Source organism: Lycorma delicatula, chromosome 7 (assembly GCF_047948215.1).
Source record: "Lycorma delicatula isolate Av1 chromosome 7, ASM4794821v1, whole genome shotgun sequence".
NCBI lineage: Eukaryota > Metazoa > Arthropoda > Insecta > Hemiptera > Fulgoridae > Lycorma > Lycorma delicatula.
In genome coordinates, this window is record NC_134461.1 from 136410110 (window position 1) to 136437451 (window position 27342).

The 27342-nt window shown below is 28.7% G+C and overlaps 1 protein-coding gene across 3 annotated transcripts in view; it reads right to left on the reverse strand.

Moving 5' to 3' along the window:
* Positions 1–27342, reverse strand: part of LOC142327671 (alpha-tocopherol transfer protein-like) — a 96936-nt gene that overhangs the window by 5532 nt on the left and 64062 nt on the right. The window contains exons 3-8 of one of the 3 annotated variants that reach the window (XR_012757055.1): positions 15966–16125; positions 13907–14156; positions 7288–7398; positions 5349–5457; positions 1201–1355; positions 108–301 (exon numbers count right to left, since the gene is read on the reverse strand). Coding sequence is in view for 1 of the 3 variants with exons in the window: in XM_075370904.1 (XP_075227019.1) it covers positions 1204–1355; positions 5349–5457; positions 7288–7398; positions 13907–14156; positions 15966–16125 (782 nt within the window). In the remaining 2 variants the exon portion in view is untranslated. The remainder of the gene's footprint in view (positions 1–107; positions 302–1200; positions 1356–5348; positions 5458–7287; positions 7399–13906; positions 14157–15965; positions 16126–27342) is intronic. The other 2 variants (XR_012757054.1, XM_075370904.1) reach the window with 2 other exon arrangements.

The following is a 27342-nucleotide window of genomic DNA, read 5'->3' on the forward strand; positions in this document are numbered from 1 at the left end:
CTCCTCATTTACATAATCCTAACAAACATTAGTAACCCCATTATAAGCATTTTCTAACTGGATTTATATAATTTCAGAATGCTAACAAAAACTCTTCTATTGCCTACCTGACTTAAGAATGGAGACCACAGTATCTTCTAGACAGGGCATCTGGCCAACAATCTTCCCAAACAAGCTGCACTCATATAAAAAATATGAACCCTCAGAAATGCATGTTCCATACATCCTTGAGAGAAAGAGAGAGAGCAATCATATCCAAGCTTATGGCAATAATCAGTGTCCAAATTTACAGATTCCTATCCTGGGAAGCGAGTTTATAAAATCAGTCCAACTAGTGGGTGATTTGCAGAGCAAGCATCTTGATTTAATTTTAGAAACATTATTATTAAATTTAAATAAATGTTCTAAATCAGTCACAGATTAGTGGCTTTTAATTTTTGTTTTTGGATTAGCAATTTCTGACTAATATTCAAATTTGTAATAATTAGAACAGAAAGGTAGATGAAGATAAAAAATTACAAGAATTTTTTCTAAATTTAACCTTTTACATAAAAGTTATCAAAATTGTTTTTCATAACTCCATAGGAGTAAAGAAAGCATTAATAATGAAATAAAAGAGTAAGAAGAGTGACTCTCTAATCTAAAATGGTGCAGAAATATTGCTAATTTTACAAGAAAATATAGAGAAAGAGTATGGTTAAGCACATCACATATGTCAATAGGTGATGTAGAGAAAAATAATACAGATACGATTGTAGTACAGCTAATTAATTTTAATGAACTAATTAATTATCTCCAAACTGAACAGCAATGTTTAATACCTTAAAAATCATACCAAATTAAAAATAATAAGAAAAAAAGTTTAATTAGGTCAGTGGAATGGTAATGATGTTATGCAAAAAAAATAAATCTAAACAAACAACCAGATCAGGGTGTAACATTGAAAGGTTGTACCCTAATTTAATTAATACACTGAAAAAAATACATAACTGTATTTCTCTTAATTAATATGTAATACTTAAATCAATAAATATTTTGAAAGATTCTTTACGTGAAATGATGTTTTAGTAATGCAAATTAAAAATTGATAAATAAAAAAAAAAATATTTGTTTGCTGTTACAGAAAGTTAATAAATGAATGTCACAGGTAGCAATGTTGTATTAATAAATTAATTTACTTTAATAATTATGACACGTTACCTTTCAATCTATTCTGATTGCTCTAAAAGATCCTTCAATACCAAATATATTTCTTTCTTCTTTTTTACCTTCAACTTTTTTGGTGAGATCTGCTTTAACACTTTGTTCCTTTAAATACCAATCTCTTTGTCTTACTAACAGTTCATAAGTGAAATCTAAAAAAAGAGCAATACTTTTTTAAAACAATAATCACATTAAATAGATTTTATCAGAAATAGCTTTAGATTAGATTAAATTATATGATGCCTTGTTTCAATAAGTAGGCACCCCAATCATTAGTTTGCTTTTTGTACAAACTTTAGTTTCCAAAGGTATAAAAAAAGGATCATCACCATTTGAACCTTAAAATAGAAATAGATATGATATCACAATTGGAACCTTGGAACAGCTGATCCAGTTCCCACGTCACTCATCCAAGGAAGAAGGAGTAAAGGATAAATAATATGAAAAAGGAGAGATAGATGAAACTATCAGGGACTGATTCTGAACAGGGTAGATTATTATCTTTCTCCAGTAAAGAACTTCTTATTGACTAATCAATAAGAATCATCGTAATATAAATACACAGTATATTATACTACTGTGCAAATTAATTTGAACATAGGGAATTTTTTGTTTATTTTTATGTTATGGCTACACTGCTTGACCACATCCATTTTTAAGTTGTCTGTGTAATATGAGGTTTTTGTTTTTTTTTGTTATTTAGAAATTTTCATGATTATAAATAGTAATCTGTAAAAGTTTATTTCATTTTTTATTAGAAAATCATATTTTCATATTTTTTGTTCTATGTATCTTGAATATATAATAATGGACATAACTCCAAAACTCAAAAATCATAAATTCATAACTAGAACACTTTAGAGAAACTGGTACCTTTTCACCACAAAGTACAGGCAAATGTGGCCATATAAGAAAATCTAAAAAATACTCCAACACAGAATTGGTTATTAGTGAGAAAAAGTAAAGTTGATCCAAAATTATCCTCTGGACTAAAATTGAGAATTAGCAGTCAGTGGAACAGATTTATTTGTGACAACCTTCATCAATTTCTTGCAGCTAGACAGAAAACCTGTCAGCCAGCAAAAAAGCAGCTTTGACAACAGCAATTTGGAAAGAAAGACTCTTGTAGGCCAAACCAGATGCTAACTGGACCAAAGAAGACTGGAAAAGTGTTATGTTTTCTGATGAGTAACATTTTTACTTCCTTGTACAAAGTAAAGGAAGTATTGTAATCGTGAAAAATTTAGGTTTTCAGATTTCAATGGAAATATCCATTTTGACCATCCCTGAAAACATTTTGACTAGTTTCGGCATGACATCTGTACGTACGTAAGTATAAGTACTACAGTACTACGTATGTATCTCGCATGACTCAAAAACGATTAGCTGTAATATGTGGAAATTCTGGATTTAGGATTGTTGTAACATCTAGTTGTACACCTCCCCTTCTGACTGCAATTGACTGAACCTAAAAGTGTCCCAACCAAAAGCCAAAAGAAATTGGATTTTGGCCTTTTTCGTAACTGCAGTAATAAGCCCTCACTGAGAGCTATTTAATAAGTAGTACTTATTTTCACTGATTCCAGAGTTATAGCCAAATGAAATTTTAATTAATGAAACATTTGGATCTTTATAAGGGGAAGACACATCGGTTCAAATCAGACTTCCTCTCCTTTTTTTTTAACTTTATTTTAATTTATTGTTTTTAACTTTTTTTTTATTTAAATATACTGATTAATTAATAATTATTAACCCGTGACTGTTAAAAAAATTTTTTTATAAATAATTATTCAATAATTATAAAAAAAAAATTAGAAGTTATTTGTGAAATAAAATTTTATGTAATTTTGAAAATGTGTATATGTAATTTAATAAGCATTATTACAAACGTATATATTAATAGATTTGGTGAATCATTGATTATTTAATATTAATTGAAAATTATAATTTAGAATCGTATTATTTTTGGATTTTCTAGTTTAATTTCTGTATAATTTTATTTAATTATTCTGGAATTTCTGTTTAATTTTATCTACTACATTAATGTTAACTACAGAATGACTGAAAAATAGACCCTCACAAGAACACATATACACTGAGGCATACATACCCGATCTTATAAACTGCAAAAAATTCTTATCTTTTAGTTCATTACTCATCTGATATTGTCAGACAATATTCTCCCTAAGTCGGAGTTGATCATCACTTTATTTATTTGTATTTTGTTGCCAAACATTTAATCGCTCTTTGGTTTGAAATAACTCTTCTGATCTTAATTTGTGTAAACATTCTCCAGTTTTCAAATTTTCTCTCTCTTTATATTCATCATGATTTTATTCTTCCCTTGTTGTTAACAGTTTCTTCCGCTTTATACTCATCTTCTTTTTTTTGAAATATATTTCTTAATGTTATCTTTCTTTCCTGTATGACTGTTTCTTTTTCATTTTTGATTATTCACCAAATAATCCAATAATCAAAACTGAATATTTTACACTGTAAGGTTGAAACTAACATTTGCAACCAGTATACAGTAGTTCACTCAACGGAATGGTTTAACTATTATTAACTTTTATTTACACGGACACATCAGAAATCAGCAACTTATGAAGATACGAATAATACTGATCTAGTAATATGAGTAATAAAGGGATTTTTACTACATCTTAATATTTCATGTAATATTGTTGAATTAATAATTGTATAAATATTTGATGTTAATAAAAATTAATATTTCAGCAACTGGGGAACTTATCCACTTTATTAAAGAATTCGAGGATCATATAAGTGACTTTCAAACGAAATAAGTTTAAATGAAGTGCAGCAAAAAATGTGTACATGTAATTTAATAGGCATACAAGGAAGTCATGTGGTGTCCACATCAGATTTTTATGTTTAAGGGCAAAGGGTTTCAAATGATAAAAAAGCATCAGATGAAAAAACATCACGGCTCATATCCAACAATCAGTTAATCCCCAAAAAAAAACTTTTCAGGGTTGTTTCACATTTGAAGACCAAACTCCTTCATTAACTCCAGTAGATGGAATGTTGAAAAGTGATGGATATATCAATATTCTGAAGGAAGGGGTTGTGACACAAGTTAAAACAAATTCTCACTAGGCAATGGAGTGTTCCAACATAATTTGAAGCTATGCCATACTGCCAAAAAAGTGGAAAATTTTTCCAAAGAACGAAACATTAAAGTGCTCTTGTGGCTAGGCAAATCCCCAAACTTAAACTCAATTAAAAATCTTTGGACAATATTCAAAAAATGATTCAAAAATGAATTGTGTCACAAAAATTTTCAAACATTCATGCTAATTTTTCCAGGGAAACTAAGAAATAAAGTGGTTTCCCATTGCTGCCTCCTGTGCCAGATAACAGCATGCATATTAGCATACCAAACCTACCAAAGAAAATAATAATCAGCCTTTTAAATCATACCTTCAATCTGTTCACCAAAAAAACTAACGTTATAGTGAACATAATATTCTTAGAGAAATCAGTTCTGACTAGTGCCGCTTGTATCTGAGTTGCTTTACATCGATCACAACCATAAGAAAGACAAATTGGTGTACAAAATTTGAGACAGATTACCAATGGTGTAAAGCAACAACATATTAATGTATGCCCTTTTCTATGGTATTTCTATAACTATGAATTATATATGCCGTTTTAGTTCATCAGGGAAAGATTAATGCATAATTTTCTAAAATTAAAAAAAAAAAAAAATAGAATAAAATGTTACTTTCAAAATATATGGAATAGTGGCAGAAAACTTCTTACTTGGAGGGGATTGTGGAGTTCTTTGATCAATGAAACTGGTGGTGTTGTTGAAGCAATATTGTTATAGGTGATGTTGAGGCACCATTTTTGATTTGTTTTACCATCTATGAATTGCAGTGTTTCATTAATGGAGATAAGCATCAGTAACAAAACTGTCTAGTTCAAGACTAGTTACTTAGCATGCTGGCTTCTAGATCTGCTGGTCTCAGAATTCTAGGTCTAGTCTGCTGGACTAGATTTCACTCGAATACTGCCATTGCTAATGAAAATGCTCAGTAAGTAGTAACTGCTTAATAGAAACTGGCAGTGGATATAGTACCTTAAAAAATAAATGCTGAAAAATAAACTATATATATTTTTACCTCTAAGTTTAACCATGTTATGTTCATAGGTACCACCATACTCTGCAGGTAAAACATCTTTTGAAATATGTTCAGCTAAAGTGGCAACTCCTTTTGAGTGTGTATGAATCTGTAAAATAAAAATCAATAATATTCAAATCAATATCTATAAAAACATAAAAAATACTAATCTTTACTATAAATATATGAAATAAAATTGTTTTTATACTGAAAAATTAATAAATGACCCATAAACAATATTTAAATTAATTTAATTGAAACAACAAATAAACAAATTTATTATTAATTGAAAAATTGTTTTACATTGTCTAGTATAAATGATATCGTTTGACAACTTTTTCTCAAAAAGTTGCCAAAGACAGCTATTCAGTGGTAAAAGCTGTCAACCGTTTTGCCCGTTTTTTCTGATTATTGCCAGATTTTTATACTTTATATACTAGTATTAATTTATGAAATTAACTGGAAAGAGTAATTTTATTCATAAAAAATATAAATAAATATCTTTGTGAAATATAAGAATCTTAAATCAGTTTTTTTCTTTCTATAAAACTGGGAATACATTCAAACTATTAATATAGGATTTAAGATTGTAAATTAGATTAAAAAAAAAAACATAATTACAGTATTTAAATAAAACAACTTTTTTTTTGCAAATACCATCTTTTTTTATCAATGAAGTACTACTTATATTTAGGACTTATATACATCAAATATAAGGACACAAAATACATCAAAATACAAATGACATTCACTTCTACAAATTTTCCCTATATCTATTCAGACTAGCCACATAATGATCATCATTACTCTCACAGAAAACAACCAGTACTATTACTCTTTGCATCTAAGATCTGTTAGAACCATAATAAGATTAGAACAGCTTCTGTAGATAAAAAATTAATGAACTTTGGTAGAAAACGATATTTTTTATGCAATAAGAAGTAGCTATTAGATAATAACAACTAATAAAAAAAATTACATCACTGTTTCAAAAACATTATTTCTGCGATTTGATACTGTAGTAAATTATTAATTCTCATAATCCCAGATTTTTATAATAAATATTAATACATATAATACTTTTAGTTACTTCTCCTTTCCTTTTTCTTTACCATTTGTGAGTCTCAAATTACTTTTGATAACTTCTGGCTATGAAACTGTCTTTTTTATAATGTTTTAAGAGTTTATTTTTTTATACTTTTCTTTTCTACTAACAACCTTTATATTAAATTTTTTAAATCATTACGTTCACATAAACTTGTATGTATTTAAAATAATTCAAAATTAAAATTAGTAAACCAAAAAATGGCTTCTAAACCAGCTGGTCTCAAGTTCAATTCTTGGAAAAATCTGATGCTTTTCACTTCTCGTTTCAAACATTATCAAAAAACAAGGAAAGGTATGTCAAATAAAAAAAAAAAACTGTCTTAAATAATATAGATATTAATTTCTTAAAATGAATATAATTTGTATATTGGTTAATTTTATATTTAGTTTTTATTTCTATTTTGATATTATACTGCCTCACAGGCAGCGAAAGCCTAACAGTACAGCAATTGTTCTTCGGTTTCAAACTTTGAGAGTGGGTTAATTAAACCAAAAATAAATATTTAGTGGAAATATGACTATTCAAAGCTAATAAAAATATATTAACGTTTTATAATTACCAGTGGAAATCAATTATTTTGTTTTCATACTATGAAAATGTTTTAATGAAGTTAACTATTATAAATTTTGATAATATGATTTTGTTTTTTTAAATAAGAATTTAAAATGTTTTCTAAATAAAATTAGTGGCTATCTGTATTCTACATCATATTTATATATTAATTTTAAATTTATCTGATGTATTGAGTCATATTTAATTACAATAATACTTTTTCAAAATTAGAAATAAATCATTAATTATTAAATTTCGAACAAAATATATTCTACTTACACGATTTCTCAGTTTATCCTTTAGAAGTGATTTTCCAAGTGTTATTAATGTATTTGTGTAACCAGATGCGTTGACTATATGAAAGCCTTTCATATGTTCTGGAAATGCTGACTAAAATGTAAAAAAATAGATATAATCTTAAGTTTAGTATTTTTATATTCTACTGTAATTAACATATTTTATAAATTATATTATTATAATACATATTATAATTACATAATATAACTGTTAATTTTAAGAATATGTTATTTTTTATTAATACTAAATGACAAGATATCTCTACATGTTTTAATATTTAAGTCTATATATTTGAATTAATATTAAGTTATTAATTACAATTTGTAAACTTAGCAATATTTTAAAAATGAATAAGTTGTTTTTATGCTGTATAAATTTTTATATTAATACTATATACTCAATAAATTTTGAGTACTCATTTTTATGAGTAGTTCTATAATAAGGTATATCAAGATATAAGTTACATTACACAATAAGATAGCTTATATTAAGGTATCTAATTTGTTATTACTGGAACGCTTCTATGAAACCACCTGTTACATTTTACTTTTCCATTGAATGTAAAAGTTTCTACGCTTTTACCACAAATTAAAATAATTAAATTAAATAACTGGGTGAATGAAATTTAATAAAGATCTTTATATTTGTAGACTTAACTTGTTTACAAATATTATAAACTTAAGAATTACACAAGGGCTTTTAAAATAATTTAAATTAGATTGAAAATACACTGAAAGTTTTTTTAATCCATATTGAAGCAAATTCAATGGCATATCAACAGTTTTTTTCCAATAAATAGTCCGGATTGGTTTTTGTTATTTCATTGTAATTCAAATTGAAATTATTGGTGATATGTTTTATTAATTGTAAATAATTGGATGTTACTTTGTAATATTTGACTGTGTATTTAGGAGAGCTAAAAATCTTTGTACTCCCAAGACTTAGAATAAAAATAAACTAATAATTTTATGACTGATGTACCATGAGATTGTGGTAGAAATATCCTATGAAATTTATGAATTATTCTCATTTAATAAAAACCACTAAAAATAGTGGTACAAAAATGTAGTATTTAATAGAGCATTGTTTAGATAGATGTTTGGGAGTATGCGGTAGCCATATTATCTTTGATAAAAACTTTTCACAAAAACATAAATTATAATCCTATTAAAGTACACAAACTTTTGGGAATGGTTAGCAAAATTCCAGTACATTGTCATTCCATTTGAAAGCAATTACTTATTATTATTTTAACAGATTATGATTATTATTATTTTAACAGATGTAATTCAGAGTAGTTTCTGAGTTATTGATTCACTGAGTAATTGGAAGCTGCTTCAGGATATCTATAACATAAAGTACTTAAAGGGGATCTTCAGATTAAAATATTTGTTACTGGTTCATAAGTGTTTGTTACGTTAAATCCAGGAAAATTCATCTTTTTCTTTTAGCTTCTATATCATTTTGATGATCATTGGAATCAAAAAATACCTTTTGTTTTGGAAATTTAAGCTGTAATGAAAGTATTGTTCTTTACCATTATTATCAACTTCTAGTTTTCTAATACTCCTAATATGGAAAATACCATCACCCACTTTGAAAATCACTGATTTACCTGATCTTTTCCATAAATAAACTTTTGCTAAACTATTTTCGTACATTATTATATTTTCATTGACCTTTCTGATATTGTTTATTGTGAAAACTCATTTTAGTCTATATTTATAGAAAACTTATTTTTACCCTAATTTAGATACATACATTATCTTATTTGGAATCAAACACTGCAGTCATTGATCACTCAATCTTAATTTAACTTTAGGAATTAGGTTGTTAATAAATAAATGTTTATCAATTCATTTTTTCATTAAGCATTTCTTTTTATCATTTTGATGTTTTGTCTCTGCCTCTCTTCAATTTATTAATACTTCATGAAACCATTCTGGGCAATATAGATTCATCAGTTAATCAAACTAATATTCATCCTCATCAAATGAGAAAAAATTTATTTTTATCAGATACATCATAAAAATTCATCTTCAGGCTCATTTTGATAAATTACAATCACCTTTAAAAGAGCTTTTCTCTGCTAATTTCAAATTAAATAAAAAGATTTCTTTTGTAGAATCAATATTACTTTTAATTAATTTTTAAATATAACTAATTTAAAAAAACTTGAATTTTATGAATTTTGATTTAAAGTGTACAAGAAGTATTTCTTAAAATAATTTCCATTAATGCCTTCTAAATTATAATTTTTTCTTTCCTGTCTAGATTGTGCTATAGCTCTAGAAGGGAGAGTATTGTAATCAGCAGTCCAATTTGAGCATAAGCGGTTTTCACCAGATCTTGGCGATTTGGCACCTTAAGAACTCAAAAAACCAAATGGAGATTTTTCAGATGTTCAAATGTATGTTTGGTGTCACCTTCTAAATCAATTTATTTCTCCAGAATTGCTAGACCGATTTTGACCAAACTTGGGTCCGATTACTTCTATATATGGAGCAATGATGCAATTAAATTTTCAGCTTAAAAGGTCATGGGGGAAAGGCTGTAAAGCAAGGTCACCCTCAGTATCTTGAGATTTAACCTATTTAAGACAAAATATTTATATTTTATATTTTTCTTAGGCACATTTGTTAACAATTAAAAAATAAAAATATTTGGAAAAAAATATTTTTGCAAAATTACACACCCACCCCTAAAAATTCTGTTGTAGTCGTCTGTTATGTTGTGATATTACAGATGAGCGGTAGAATTAAATAAATGAATAATATTTTAAGTATAAAAAGTAACTCAGTTGGACCATGTCTTGAACTTGATCACCTAGTTGGTCCATTAAGCCTTGTGGCTACACCAGTCTAGTGAAAGCAAAATTTGTTCTATGTAAGTTGTGAAATTACATTAGTTTAGTTAGTGCGGACCATTACCACTAGTAGCACCACACCTATGCGAATTAAATACGGTTTGCCCACGTGCTTTGGTTAGAATCATTGAATTAAATAAATGAATAAAATATTATATTTAAATAAAATGATAAATATTTAAAATTAAGTTGTGTGTGTAAGCCATGCAACAGAAACAACTGTGTTGTCAGCTTTTCTCTATTTTTTATTTATTCATCTATTATCTTCATAAATTAGGTTTATTATTATTTTTATTCCACTTTTTTTTCTGTAATGAATAAGCATATTACATTTTAGAATTAATTGTATATTTAATGAATTTTACCATGATTTGCTTTAATGCATTGACAAATATTGTCGTATAATTCTCTTTTTTTTAAGCACAAAGTAAAACACTTAGTTGACATGATCTCTATAATGTTTACAATTATACTGATCAGAATAAAATATTAATTCATTTAAATAATAATTATAATTTGTTGTGGTTTGTACAATTAATTGATTAATATTTTTGCCAGTATATGTATACGATAAATATTAACCTTATCATAAAAATGGCTTCTGATTAGGAACGATACCTATCATTTTTCATTTTTATAAATTTCTTATAAAGGAAAGATCAGGAACTCTACCCATCGTAACCCTTTATCTAGTTAGTGCACCTTAACCTATACTGTATAGATGTTTTATAACTACAGGTGGTAGTGATGATAAGGCTTAAATCAGTACTTTAGGTTGGCTAACTGTACATACATTGTTATTTTCTAATAATCAATTTGGGTCATTTTCATTTTTATTTTTAATTATTTTACAGAGCTTTACATAGAGGATTGACCTAAATGATTAGGAATTTGTGTTCACTAATTATAACATAGTAACTTGGGAAGATTATAAAGAACATACCTATCATATCTGATGTGATTTATGAAATATTTAATAATATCTTAATCTGAATAACGAATTTATTTACTTATACAGATATCACAAAATATTTCATTTGAATTAAAAAAAAATAAGTTTAAATTTTTATTTAATTCATTTTTTAATAAAAGCGGGTTCAAAATCAATCCAGAATAATAATATGATTAACATACATTATTATATCAAACTGGCAGTGATAAAAATTGGCTGTAATCCAATGTTTTGCACAATTTTTAGTTAACATTCCAAGCTGTTTGCATTAAACCTTGGGATGTCATCTCATGTATGAAGAAAGTTTAGGATAAAACATTTGTAATTCGAAATGAGCTGCATTTAAGTTTTTAATGTTCATTATGTAGCTAAATTCGACTTACATATTAATGGAGTTATGTAATAGTATGTCGCACACTACAATTTCATAGTAAAATGACATAGTTCTTTAAAACTTAATTTCTTTAATGTTAAACAATTTATTCTTATAATAATAAGAATAACAATAATAATAATAATTTTTTTTTTTTTTTTTAATAAAAATGTAAATGAATTTTGGCCAGTAGATAATGGAACAGAAAAAGGAAAAATATACATAACCTCGCTTTAATTTATTTAGCTATTACACTTTTAAATTTGGTAAAAAAATGAGTGAAATATCCAATGTGTTGTAGACACAAAAGAGTGACTGAAATCACTAAAACAGGGACCTTGTTTTGAGATAGCATGAATAGTTTAATTCTGGTTTTATTTTAACTTTCAGTTTAAATAATTTATGAATTATTTTATCATTTTATAAAATTTCCTTTTTTAACCTTTATTTTCATTCATTTTTTAATTTTCAGTTTTGTCTAAGTAGCTCAAATACTAATATATATAGCATTTTTACCTATAAAGGGAAAATATATAATTCTGCCCAAAACTTTGATGTTGGATTTTTTCGAATGTTTTTACGACCCTCTCCCCTCCCCCAAGACCAAAAAACGTGAAGAAAAAACCGTAGAAATTTCTTCCTGGACCCTTCTTGTGTACGTTAAACTCATTGTGTGTCGACCAATATTTTGTCGTTTTGGAAGCATTGGTAATTTTAAATTATAAAAGTTTTAACTTCTAAATAAATATTAATATTATCATTTACGTGTTTTTACATTTTTGTAACTTACGAAAACAAAGAAACTGACAATATTACGAAAACAATAGATTGTACAATATTAATTCATTATTGCTTCTTATGAACCTCCGTAATCTTTATACAATTCAAACTTCACCAATTTCACTACAGTATAAATCATTAAAATAATTTATAAATAAATAACCTACAACCTCTTTTACTAAATTTAATGACGTTGTAAATATCCATCGTCTATATCGATTGTCATTATCTACATCCATCGTTTTCTAGGTCAATATCGACTTCATGGACAGTAATGTGATTAAATATTATGGAAAATTAACAGACACTTACTAGACAAATAATAAATTGCGAAATTTTCAGCGAAATCGGTTAAATAGTTTTTGAGTTATTGGGGGACACAGAACAAAGACTGTCTTTTATTTATATAGATAAAATAACAATTGATTTGTTCAAATAGTTTGACAAACAGTTGTTTGTCTTTTATTTTTCAGGTTTTTCTTTTATTTTTCTGTTTATCCTCCGTAACCACCATAAGGTATTACTTCAGTTCAGATATGGCTTTCTTTCTTTTTCCTGTTTAGCCTCCGGTAACTACCGTTTAGAAAATACTTCAGAGGATGATATGTATGAGTGTGGCTTTACTAGGACTTGAACGCTGGAACTCTCGGCTTCCAAATCAGCTGATTTGGGAAGACGCGCTCACCACTAGACCAACCCGGAGGGTTTAGTACATATACGACTGAAATAATTGAACCAGACGGCATAATTTTTAATCTGCATCCATACCAATAAGTGGTAAGGAGATGCTGGATTTCATATTTTATTAGTTTTCTCCTATAGCATTAAATGAATTACGTATTAAAGCACGAGATTTACTTATAAAATGTTTTAATGAAACATCCTTTAAAGATAAACATACAACAGGTTATTTTTTCGATTTTTTATAATTTTTGACACTATCTGGTTTTCAAGTTGTGACTGGATTATACGAGTGGTCCACTGGGACCCAAATGTTTTTACTAAATAATTTATTTCTTTTTTAGCAATTATATTTTGGTATAGTATAATTTTAATTATAAAAACGTAATTTAATGAAAAGTTTGATCTGAAATCTAAAATATTTTTCTAAGAATTTTGATTTCTTTTCCATCAATTATAATTTTAATATTGGTTAATTTTTACGATAAAAACATCATTTGATCAAGGGAAACAAAGTGGATTCAATTTTACTTTCCCGTCTAGCGCTATAGCAAGACAGTTACAGGAAAGTGGTAAACCAAGGAATGCCTGCCTAAATTTGTCAATGCTCTTAAGAAGCTGTACCCAAACCCAAGGTCAGAGTATTGTATTTTCAAATATAATATAGAATCTTTTAGTTTTGGGGAATACTAAATGATGTAGTTTTTGGTATTAATTTTTTTACGTCTGTTTATCTAACGATAGTTACTTTTGTAATATATTAGCATATAATTATTCAATCAATCATGTCAGTGATTTTGAAGTTGTGTGCAGTTCTAAAAGAGAAAAACCTAAATAAAAAGTCTACTAAAAGTTTTTATATCTGCAAGAAAAGGGAATTTGTTTAATATTTAAAGATAAAAAATGTATAGTAATTATTATTATAATATAAATTAAACAGAATACTTACCATAATACAATGAACTACATTTCTAAGCATTGGAAAAGTGACGGATGCAACATGTGCCATAGTTCTTCCATAAAGATCAAATATGATTACTACACCATTAGACTGACACTTATGTCTGGTCATATCAGACAACATCAAGGCTCCTTTAAATAATAGGTTTGGTTTGAATTTTGTTATATCATGATTAAACATTTTACATATAATTATACGATATCCTTTTGATGTCAGTCGTGGTAGTACTACATAACATCTGAGAGTAAGAAAAATTATAAATTAATAGTTATAAAAAGTTACATGTCTATATTTATGTATATAAATATGTAATATACATGTAATATGTAATATATAAATATACATGTCTATAAATATGTATATCTATTTATTATAAAATAAATAAAAACTTATATGTGCAACAAAAATTAATAACTAACTTGCAAAATCATGTCTGATGCAGTATTTCATTTATATTTATTTTAAAAAAACGTCTTTTACTGAAACAAGTTGTGTGCTAGTTGATATAATCAAATATGTTTTAGACAACCCTACATGAAAACAAATTACTCCTGAAACTGGCGTAGCCATCCTTAAAGACAATAAAAAATACCAAACAAGGCTTATGAAGACAAGTGAGAAATGAAGTCATCTTTTTTTTTCTGTCATCTTTTGCACTGTGAAACGTTTCTTTTACATATTAGTATACAAGCTCACCAAAATTCAATGAATATTCATCTCAAGTGACACCTTCACTTTTACACTTAACACGGATTACTGTCTTTAGAAAGAAGACTGACAAAGATAGTGTAAAGCAGTAAAAGTAATACTGATTGACAAACAAAGCATCATTAGTATTATTAATGTTATAATAGTATTCATTATAACAGATAGCAGTATTAATATTATCATTGTCCCTACTCAATAGGGAAATCTTTAACAAATATAATAATTATTGTTTTTCACTCTGTAATAACTTTATTTTTTTTGGGAGGTAGGTAGAAATGAATTTATGTGAGAGTATCAGGCTTCCATTGGTGGTACTAAAACCACTTCACTTTCTACCAAGACTCGACCAGGAACTGTTTTACACATTACTTCAGGTCAAGTTCTCCTATCCTAGCCTGAGGTCGTTACCTAGTTTTCATCTGGCTCAGGACTTTCCAGGTTGTCCTTCTTTGCCCTGAGAATGATCTTGATAAATCGGGCCACACTCTCCCAGCTGCTCAGATCATGGAGCATCATCGCAAACACGTTGTTGCATCAGACTCTGGGTAGGGGTCTGACTCAGATACCTGATAGAGGACATGATCAGTGTGACTTACTTCAGGCCCTTGAGGAAGGGGTCTCTGATGAGGATCTTTTTTCGACTGGTTCAATAGAGTCGGCCGAAAAGGACATTTTGTTTTTCTACACTGGTGACAGATCCTGGGGAAATTGATGATGCTTCTCAGACATGGCTACTGGACAGCAGTGGGTGTTGTCCACCCTCAATATTCTCCAGCTCTTCTTCAGGCACCTTGGATTGGGAAGGTAGTTTACAGGCTGGACAAGTGCTTGTCGAAAATTCAAGCACCACTGTTTTATCTGGTAATACAGTTGAAGTTGGGCGGACCACTTACATTATTGTCGTTGACTCTGCCAAGGGGGAGGACAGGATGGTTTAAAGCCTTATGATGGCATCCCTGATGTGGTGATGGCTGATAGTGGGTTGTATTTTTGCGGGCCTGCTGGATGGGTCAGTAGCTACTTAGTGGAACATTTTGGCAGAAGGAGTGGCTGTAAATTCCAGGAGTTCCTTGATGACAGGGCATCAAGTAAGCAGGTGCTGAAGAGTCGTCTTCCATAGAAGAGGCTGGTGGGGCTGCCTAAAATAATCGTTGTTGTGAAAGTGGTGAGGAGGTTCTGTGCCTCTGGGGATTCCTCACTAGAGACAAGGCGTAAAGACAGGGGATCCCTTTGGGGTTCCCCCAACTCCACCATATACAACATATATAACACATACAACACATGCAATTACAGGATACATGTAATACATAAAAAAAAAAAAAAATCAATTCTGTTTTACACTGTTTTGAGTGCTTCTCTCAGTTCTTCATCCAATGGATCTCTGTTAGCAAAATATTCAGGCATTGTTGCTCTGGCTGTGTAGTATTGTTCTAACTTTAATTTTGCTCCTTCCAGACTGTTTTTACATCCAAATAAAAACCTCTCATACACCACATCATCTAGAAAATAAAGAAATATATTGAATATTAATTTTAAATTGTCATATTTACTTCCTTTTACAAAGTAAAGGAAGTATTGTGATTGCAAAAAATTTCGGTTTTTAGATTTCAGTGGACATATGCATTTTGACCACCCCTGAATCCAATTTGACTAGTTTCAGCCTGATGTCTGTACATACATATATGTATGTATCACACATAACTCAAAAAGGTTTAGACAGGATGTTGAAATTTTGAATTTAGGAGTGTTGTAACATCTAGTTGTGCACCTCTCCTTTTGATTACAATCGACTGAATAAAAAGTGTCCAAAAAGCCCATAATCCAATTTTTTTGGATTTTAGACTTTTTCTTAACTGCAGTAATAAGCCCTCATTGAGAGCTTTTCAACGATATGTCATAAGTGGTACTTATTTTCATTGGTTCCAGACTTATAGCCAAATAAAATTTTAATTAATGAAAATGTGGATCTTACTAGGGGAAGGCACATCGATTCGAATCAGTTTCATCTTCTTTTTTTTGGCTTTTTTCTAATTTAAATGTATTGATTTATTAATAATTATTAACCTCTAAAAAAATTTTACAATAATTATTAATTCAATAATAATAAATATATATATATACTTTTCATTTTAAAAAATATGTATATGTATTTAATAAACCTAGAAAGAAGGAAGTTATGTGGTGTCCACAGGAGGTAGATATACAAGTCATAAAACATATATATATATATTAGGTCCCATAACTGTATTTAGGTTTTGGGGGGGGTAACATAAGGCAAAATCTTTGCAAAAATGACACAGCCAGTTCCACAAAATACAAGCATCTCATACCATGTTTAATAAGAAAAGGGAGGAATGAAGTTTTTTCCTGTTGTTTTTTTACTGAGCTGAATATACCTTGCATTCAGCATGCCGATCCCACCAAAATGCAAGTAATATCTAGTTCTACCTTCACTCTGTTTATCATATAGAATGGTTGTATAATGAACACCATTACTTTTAGAAAGAATGTGTCATTATAGTCACATGTACCTCAGATATTTGATCTATCATAGCCATAAGTAAGACTGACATAGTGTAAAGCAACAAAATAATGTGTTCCTTTTTCTGGGAAACAATACATTATAGGTTGCTTCCACTCAGAAAAAGTTAAATTATTAGACTACATTTTACCTAAATATTAAACATAAATTCAAGAATGGTATAAATGTTAAATGCTTACAAAAGGATGAATTTTAGTTTTTCATAAACCATTAAAACTCTACCACTTACAGCTGACAGCCACAACATACACAATTTTTTTTTTTGTAAAATTAAGTTGCGTTCATTTTAATAATAGTAATCAGCTCTTATTATTTTTTCAACACTACATTTAATAATATTTTTTTTATATTTAATATGAATGTCCTTTTTATGTACTTTATTATTATACAATATTGATCGTTTTGGCAAACGTTTTAAAGAAAAATACTGAATGGCATGAATTTATTTCTAGGAGAGAAATTAAATTTGAAAAAGGAGTAAAACAGGAGAAAATAGGAGTAAAACAAAGAAACAAAGGTAATGAATTGTGATAAAAAAAAGGATAATGAGGAATTAAATATTGTTAGGAAAGGACAGTAACTAAAAGTTGCAGAATTTTTTAAACTTGGTAAAAAATTTCAAATGAGTATAAAATTACAGATAAATGAAGTAAAACAGAAATCAAAAGTTGACTGTCACAAAAAAATAACTTTTATGAAAAAATATTTTCTATTATGTAGTAAAAAGAAATTCTTGACAATATCTGTATGGAGTACAATGTTTAATAGTAGTGAAATGTAGCAACAGAAAGAAAACCCGTTGAAATGTGGTACTACAGGAGGATGTTGAAAATTATGTGGGTAGATAAAATAGAGTTAAAGAAATGTTTAGACAAATGGGAGAGAAGGGTTATTTATGGCAAAATAAAGTTTATTTTGTCTTCAGTCATTTGACTGGTTTGATGCAGCTCTCCAAGTTCCCTATCTAGTAACAGTCGTTTCATTTCAGTATACCCCCTACATCCTACACCACTAACAATTTGTTTTTCATATTCCAAATGCTACCTGCCTGAACAATTTTTCCCTTCTACCTGTCTCTCCAATATTAAAGCGACTATTCCAGGATGCCTTAATATGTGGCCTATAAGTTTGTCTCTTCTTTTAACCATATTTTTCCAAATGCTTCTTTTTTCATCAATTTGCCACTACTCCTCTCCATTTATAACTTTATCCACCCATCTGATTTTTAACATTCTCCTATAGCACCAATTTCAAAAGCTTCTAATCTTTTCTTCTCAGGTACTCCAATTGTTCAAGTTTCACTTCCGTATAAAGCTACGCTCCAAACATAACTTTCAAAAATGTTTTTCTGACATTTAAATTAATTTTTGATGTAAACAAATTATGTTTCCGACTGAAGGCTCATTTCACATGTGCTATTTGGTATTTTATATGACTCCTGCTTTGTCCATATTTAGTAATTCTACTTCCCAAATAACAAAATTCTTCTACCTCCATAACCTTTTCTCTTCCTATTTTTACATTCAGTGGTACATCTTCATTATTTCTACTACATTTTATTACTTTCATCCTGTTCTTGTTTATTTTCATGCGGTAGTTCTTGCGAAGGACTTCATCTATGCCGTTCATTGTTTCTTCTAAATCTTTTTTACTCTAATCTAGAATTACTATATCATCAGCAAATCGTAGCATCTCTATCTTTTCACCTTGTACTCTTACTCTGGATCTAAATTGTTCTTTAACATTATTAACTGCTAGTTCTATGTAAAGATTAAAAAGTAACAGGGATAGGGAACATCCTTGTTGGACTCCCTTTCTTGTTACGGCTTCTTTCTTATGTTCTTCAACTATTACTGTTGTTGTCTGGTTCCTATAAATGTTATCAACTGTTCTTCTATCTCTACTTGAACCCTCATTTTTTTAAAAGCTGAACATTTTATTCTAGTCTACGTTATCGAATGCCTTTTCTAGGTCTATAAATGCCAAGTATATTGGTTTGTTTTTCTTTAATCCTTTCTACTATTAATCTGAGTGCTGGAATTGCTTCCCTTATTCCTATAATTTTCCTGAAACCAAATTGTCTTCTCCTAACACTTCTTCCTCTCTCCTCTCAATTGTTCTGTACAAAATTCTAGTTAAGATTTTTGATGCATGACTAGTTAAGCTGTATTCTTCACATTTATCTGCTCCTGCTTTCTTTGGTATCATGACTTTTGAAGTCTGACAAAACTTTCCCTTTTTTGTAAATATTACACACCAGTTTGTATAATCTATCTATCGCTTCCTCAACTGCACTGCGCAGTAATTCTACAGGTATTCTGTCTATTCCAGGAGCCTTTCTGCCATTCAAATCTTTTAATGCGCTCTTAAATTCAGACCTCAGTATTGTTTCTCCCCTTTCATCCTCTTCAACTTCCTCTTCTTCCTCTACAACACCATTTTCTATTTCATTTCCTCTGCTTAACTCTTCAATATACTCCACCTACTTATCAACCTTTCCTTTTGTATTATAAATCAGTGTACCATCTTTGTTTAACACATTATGAGATTTTAATTTATGTACCCCAAAATTTTCCTTACCTTTCCTGTATGCTCAGTCTATTTTACCAATGTTCATTTTTCTTCCCACTTCTGAACACTTTTCTTTAATCCACTCTTCTTTCACTAGTTTGCACTTCCTATTTTAGTATTTCTTAATTGTCGATAGTTTCTTTTATTTTCTTCATCACTAGCATTCTTATATTTTCTATGTCCATCCATCAGTTGCAATATATCCTCTGATACCCAAGGTTTTCTACCAATTCTCTTTGTTCCACCTATGTTCGCTTCTGCTGATTTAAAAATTTCCTTTAATATTCTCCCATTCATCTTCTAAATTTTCTACCTTACCTTTTTTACTCAGACCTCTTGTGATGACCTCAAAAATCTCCTTTACCTTCTCTTCCTCAAGCTTTTCTAAATTCCACTAATTCATCTGACATCTTTTCTTCAGGTTTTCAAACCCATTCTACATTTCATTATCACTAAATTATGGTCGCTATCAATGTCTGTTTTAGAGTAAACTTTGGAGAATGAAGAAACAAATTAGGCAGTGGACAATTTACTAAGACATCCAGGTTTCCATAATTTGATAATAGAGGGACGTATGGGAGTAAAAACTAAAGGGAAAGTAACTAATTAGAATAAATAAACAAATAACTTAGCATGTGGACTGTAGTAAATATATTCAAGTTAAAAGATTAGTACAAAACAAAACGAAATGGAGATCATCTCCATTTCTTTCTTTGAAAATCAAACTAGGCAAACGGCAGAAGACTAAGTGAATGTATACATACAAAAAAAAAAAACAAAACAAAATTATAAAAGAAAATATAGTTAATTATATTAAGAAGTAAGTTAATTATTAATTTGTATTTGTATTAAGCCTAAGATGTTTTTTTGTAAGTTCGTTAAATTGTCACTACCTGGAGATGTAGTACAGGGTTTTTACATTTATTACATAAATTTGTGTATGAGAGACAAATGGAAACAAAGGAATAAATATTCAATAGAATAAACTGAAAATGTCTGCTGTTTAAGTTGGCAGCTTTTAAATAAAAAATTCAGCTGTTCGAAAAAATTTCCGCTATTATAACCTCTTTGTTTATTTTATAATGTCATCTCGGCTAGAAATGCGTACTGTGAAATTATAGAGTGCTGTGATAAGATTTATATTTTTTGATGTTATAAAAGCAGCTGAAATTCATTCGCAAATGTTACAACAGTATGAAATAAGTGTATTAACCTGCAAATTTCTATAAGTGGATCGAACAATTTAAATCGGGCAGAACAAGTGTTTGCCGATTTTCATCGTAGTGGAAGAATGGTGGAATTTTCGAATGGCGTGTTGCAAAATTAGATTAATGATTTTATTTTTAAGATCAGACGAATAAAAATTTGGGAAATTGCTGAAAATAGTAATTCAAGTATTTGCTCTGTCGATTCCAATTTCCACGATAAGCTAAATTGCTTGGAGTCATCACTTTGAGCGGGAATCTAAACGTCAGAATATGGAATGGTAAAAACCGACTTCCCCAACCAGGTAAAAATTCAAAACTTACGCTTCAGCCGGTAGAGCGATGCTAACGGTTGTTTTGGCGTTGGACTCAACCATCTTCCATCCGTCTTCGTTTAAAAAAAAAACAAGAGAACTGTGTTGTAATATTATTTTGAGTGTAAGTATAATTTTTTAATTTACACTATAATTTGTGTATTTATAAATACTTGTAATATAATTTTGTATATTTGTAAATCCTTGTAGTGTAATTTGCGTGTTGGTGGATTATTTCACGGATTTGGCGCTGTTATTGCGTTATTCGTAACCGTGTTACCATCGTTTTGTGTCGGGTCGTTTAACTTGTTGCGATTCGGATTTTTTTTATTTGAGTTTAAGTGTTAACGTGTCTACATTTGTATCCGCAGCGAAATTCCCACCTGTGTAGTCTTAGGGCTAATTAAAAAAAAAAATTTCGTGTTGCAGTTGTAATATTTTATACATAATATAGTTATTGTAGTAGGTTAGTGTTGTAATATGTCGTTGTGGCGTGTTGGTTCGAACTCTCGCTGAAGCTAGAGTGAACCGGTCTGGAGCCTACGTACTCTGACGTTGTCTAATCGTGGTTTCGGAGTGTGCAGGATTACTGCAAACGGGGGTGGTTTTAGTCGGCAGTCTGCTGATGGCGGTCGGATAAGACAATCAGTAGTAGTCGTACTCCGTTTATAAGTGCATTAACCCTCAAAAAAAAAAAAACTGTGTTTTTTATTGCCCATTTTATTACGATTATATGGGAGAAAATACAATCATGAGAAAATATTATTATTGTGACATGCTAGAAAATAAAATGAAATCCCTATAAGGGGAAAAAGTCTTTTTCTCACTCAAAAGGCATTATTTTTAAGTACAATAACAGCCGACCTCATATTGCTAAAAAGACACAGGAAGTTATTCAAAATTTGGGTTGAGAAGTCACATCAATCCTACGGTTCTGATGTCTCACCATCAAATCTTGTTTTGTTCCCTTCTCTCGAATAGTTTTTTACGACACTCCAAGTTCTGAAACAATGAGTGGGTTAAGAACGCAGTACAAGAATGGCTCAGACACAGGTGAACAATCTTTTGCTTCTGGAATAAGGAAGGTCACAGAAAGTAGGTCAAGTGCCTAAATATAGATGAGGTTTACGTGGAAAAAATAACTTTGTTTTATTGTCATTGAGTAAACAATAATTTTTCTACAGTCATTTGTCTCCTTAATTATTGAATGATCTCCTTTATATATATATATATATATATATATATATATATATATATATATAATGATGTGATTGATTACTACCTTGTGTACTATTGATAATGAAATATATAATTGTAGATTTTATGCTACATTCTGTCTCTTGAGAATTGGCTTTACATCCAGAGATCCTGGATTTGAATCCCAGTAAGGCATGGTATTTTTCATATGCTGTAAAATTTCCATTTCAAATTCCCATTGCACAAGCTTTGAAGCTTATATGGTGAATTAAAATCATCACAAAAAAAATTAATGGCTTCCTTTGATAGCATATTTTTTAATTTATAAAATTCCTTATTTAGAAGGGAAAGTCTGAGAAATTGTGAAGAATTTGTGTAAAGATGCCAAACTAATCTAATAAAACATAAACGAATAAATAAATACATTTGTTTAACTTGAAAACAAATCTAAAGTTATTGTATATCTGCCATAATCTTTTCCAACTAACCTGGAAAGAGTAAGTAATATTGGTTTGTGAAAAAATGTGCCATTTTAATTACATTTCTCACAAATATACAATCAATAATATTAAGAAATAGCTCTCTATCTTTCATCTGAAAGTTGAATTCCAGTCAGATTTTCATAAGATGTTACATTCAATTCACATTCATCTTAAAAAGGAAAATAATTTTATCTGCTCATCATCCTGCTATTACTATATTAATAAATAAATTAATATTAATCTCCTACTTAAAATCAGTGGGTATGGAAGGGGTAATCAAGCCTTATCTTCTCTTACCGCACTACCATTACTTTTCACTATTTCCCACAGAAAACCTCTTTTTTCCATATCTCTTAACATAAAAGAAAACATTAAATTATATTAATGCAATGTATTCCCTGTAATTCAGCTTTTTGTGCACTTTTTTATTTAAGACTTTTATTACGCTTATGCTTATGTAGGAATAATTTCCTACATAAGCATAAAGCTCAAGTGCAGGGTTCTAGAATGAAGATTGGTTAGTATGTGATAAATGCCATGTTAAACAGGAATTCAAATCTGAGGCTTTCTAGATGAAAAAATATGATATTTCTCCATTAAACCACTTAGGTTGTAGAAGTGTTATATTCTGTTTTTTTTCTGCACTCATGTTACTTTCTAGATCTTTATAAATATTATGTAAAAATACTTCAGTACATAAAACATAATAAAAATACATATCAGTAGTTAAGTATTTATATACTTAAGTATTGCATGAATTATTGCAATGTTACTATTATTGTTACTTATATTTCTCATTATTTTATTGTGACATTTATTTAAAAAAAAAGATAAAAATATTATTTTTAGCTAATTAAGAGATTTAATGGAATTTGTAATATTTTAAGGTGTAAAATATAAAATACTTATTTAAAAATGTAAGTTTCATTTGACCTAAATTCTCCTGTCTTCCTCTTAACCAAGTAACGTAGTAAGTACTTGTATAATAAAAAGCTATTTGTATTTCTTTACAAATGGGTATTAGTAGAAACCTATTTACTGCATTGTGTTATTTGTTGTTATATATTTTCAGTAACTGTTTTAGTTTTATTTTTTAACATTCTTTTTAAATTGCATTTTATTTGTTATTGTGATTTTATTTTAATTTTTATTATTTTGTGTTTTAATATATTATATTTTATAAATTTGTACAGCAGTTAGATTTTTATTAAATGTAATATTGTGTATTATGGTTAAATTGAAGAGAGAATAATTTATATCCTAAACTTTACCAGACATGTCTAAATAAATAAACAGTACAATTAATTTCATCCTTATGTGGTATCTCAACTATGATATTCAATTTGAAACCTGGCCATTCTCTTATGTAGTTTCAAATCTTTCATTTACCTTACATTCCAATCACATTAATTTATTGCAGTCAACTTTTCCTCTTGATGCCAAAGTTCCTCATTTTAACCCTTCTTGTTCTACCCACCATGGATCTAAAAGACTTCAATTTTCCCACTTTTACCCTACTCCACTCCTTGTCTAATTATCTATCTCCACCACATTAGTAACTAATCATAAGCAAGTAATAAAGCATTGTACTCATTTGTTTTCTGTTGGCTAGAGCTGAACCACAACAAATGCTTTATGCATTAGAAAGATCAGTTACAGTAAAAAAAAAAAATAGTTAATGACTTTTCATTTCTTTCTTTCTTTGAATAATGAAAACATTTTAATATGTATTAGATTTGTGTCCATGGCTGTATTAGATGTTTGAAAATTAGATAAGGTTGAGCTTTTCTTTTTAATGAACATTTGTTAAATTTTTTAAGCATGTCCTTTTTTCACATAAAGTTGAAGGTTATATGCATGGATTTTTTCATATTTTATACTATTTTACAGTATATGAAAAAAAATGCCAAGCCTGATTAGAATTTGAACTCAAGACTTTTTGGATAGTACTACTCTACTATTGAGGTTGGTGAATCTTCTGTTACCACTAAACATGCTAATAAGGTGTGCTAGAATTTAATAATTAATTGTTATGATATATTTTCTGTCAAAATATGAAAGATAAATTATTACTCTTCATTAGTGTATACTCATTTAGGCATACATGAATTTGGGCTGAGATGTTTCTCAACGTTATCTGTTTCCATTGTTCCATAAATCTTTCCATCTTTATTATCGTTTTCTTTTAATTACTTCACGTAGTTCACTATTTTACTTAACCTACCTTATTTCTATTTTTCCATCAGGTGTTCATAAAATTACACCTTATCAATTCAATAATTATTGACAATTTACCTTTAATTTGGATATTTTTTTATTTTTATTTAGAATAAAATGAAAAGTATACTCATCATTTCTCATATTTTATTATCGCTTCTCTTAGTAAGAACTGGTAATAAAATACAGTGATATGAATAAAAAAGATATTTATGTTTAAATAAATCAAGATCGAAATGGTAATTGGTTGATTGAATCTTATTTTTGTTTTATATTACATTTTTTGCTGGAAATTCAATATTATGCTAAAGACAGTAATTCTTTGATTGTGTGATAAAACCACTGACAATTTTATCAACAACTTTTTTAAAGTAAAATGAAGGATGGAAATCAGTTAAGAATTATTATGCGTTAATTAATGAATAAGTGAAAAAAATTCTAGAGGTAAAGAGAATTTTGAATTAATTAAGGTTTTTTTTGTCTTCAGTCATTTGACTGGTTTGATGCAGCTCTTCAAGTTCCCTATCTAGTAACAGTCTTTTCATTTTGTTATACTCCCTACATCCTATATCCCTAAAAATTTGTTTTACATATTCCAAACGTCGCCTGCCTACACAATTTTTTCCTTCTACCTGTTCCTCTAATATTAAAGCGACTATTCCAGGATGCCTTAATATGTGGCCTATAAGTCTGTCTCTCCTTTTAACTGTATTTTTCCAAATGCTTCTTTCTTCATCTGTTTGTCTCAACACCTCTTCAATTGTCACTTTATCAACCCATCTGATTTTTAATATTCTCCTATAGAACCGCATTTCATAAGCTTCAAATCTTTTCTTTTCAGGTCGTCCAAGTTTCACTTCCATATAAAGCTACGCTCCAAACATATACTTTCAAAAATCTTTTCCTGACGTTAAAATTAATTTTTGATGTAAACAAATTATATTTCTGACTGAAGGTTCGTTTCGCCTGTGCTATTTGGCATTTTGTATTGCTCCTGCTTTGTCCATCTTTAGTAATTCTACTTCCCAAATAACAAAATTTTTCTACCTCCATAATCTTTTCTCTTACTATTTTTACATTCAGTGGTCCATCTTTGTTATTTCTACTACATTTCATTATTTTCATTTTGTTCTTGTTTATTTTCGTGCGGTAGTTCTTGCGTAGGACTTCATCCATGCTGTTCATTGTTTCTTCTAAATCCTTTTTACTCTCAGCTACAGTTACTATATCATCAGCAAATCATAGCATCTTTATCTTTTCACTTTGTACTGTTACTCTGGATCCAAATTGTTCTTTATCATCATTAACTGCTAGTTCTGTGTAAAGATTAAAAAGTAACAGGGATAGCGAACATTCTTGTTGGACTCCCTTTCTTGTTACGGCTTCTTTCTTATGTTCTTCAATTATTACTGTTGCTGTTTAGTTCCTGTAAATGTTAGTAATCATACTTCTATCTCTGTATTTGAACCCTAATTTTTTTATTAAGGTTAATTTTTTATTTTAATTAAGGTTAGAAGTTTTTTAAAATAAAATATGTGTTAATTCTTGAATGATAAAAGTCAGCCAATATCTTAATAGATTAATAAGGAAAATAAATGGTTTTATTAATTTATTTTTCAGTTTCAGAGCTTTTTTTTCACAATGCATATTTATTTTATGTTTTTGGCTGCTGTTCATTATTTACATTTATCCTGTTACATATACTTATTGTTTCTGAAGAATTATTCTCAATATCTTAGGTAATAAAAAAATTAAAACTAAAATGAACATTATTAATATTGAAATAACACTTTTAATGTAAAATTTCAAAATGTTTTTGAAATGCATTGTTTAATAATATTAAATCCATAGAGTGTAGCAATTCTCTGTATTGGTTAACTATTTTTGAAATCCAGTTGTTCATTTGTGATATATCTATGTAAGTAGTATAACTTAACTAATAAATATAACTGAAATTGTTATAGCAACCTGACAATTTGAGAATGGTACAAACCAGATACTCCTAAAAATGGTACAGTCATTTCTATGAATAAAAGCATCTCGCTGCAGATACAAAGAAGGAACTATGTGGAATGGTTTTTAAAATAAATTAGAAAATAAAAGTGGTATAAATTTACTTTAAAAAAAATACTTAGAATCCAAAATTGCTATTTCATTTAAAAAAAATCTCAAGATACTAAGTAATTAG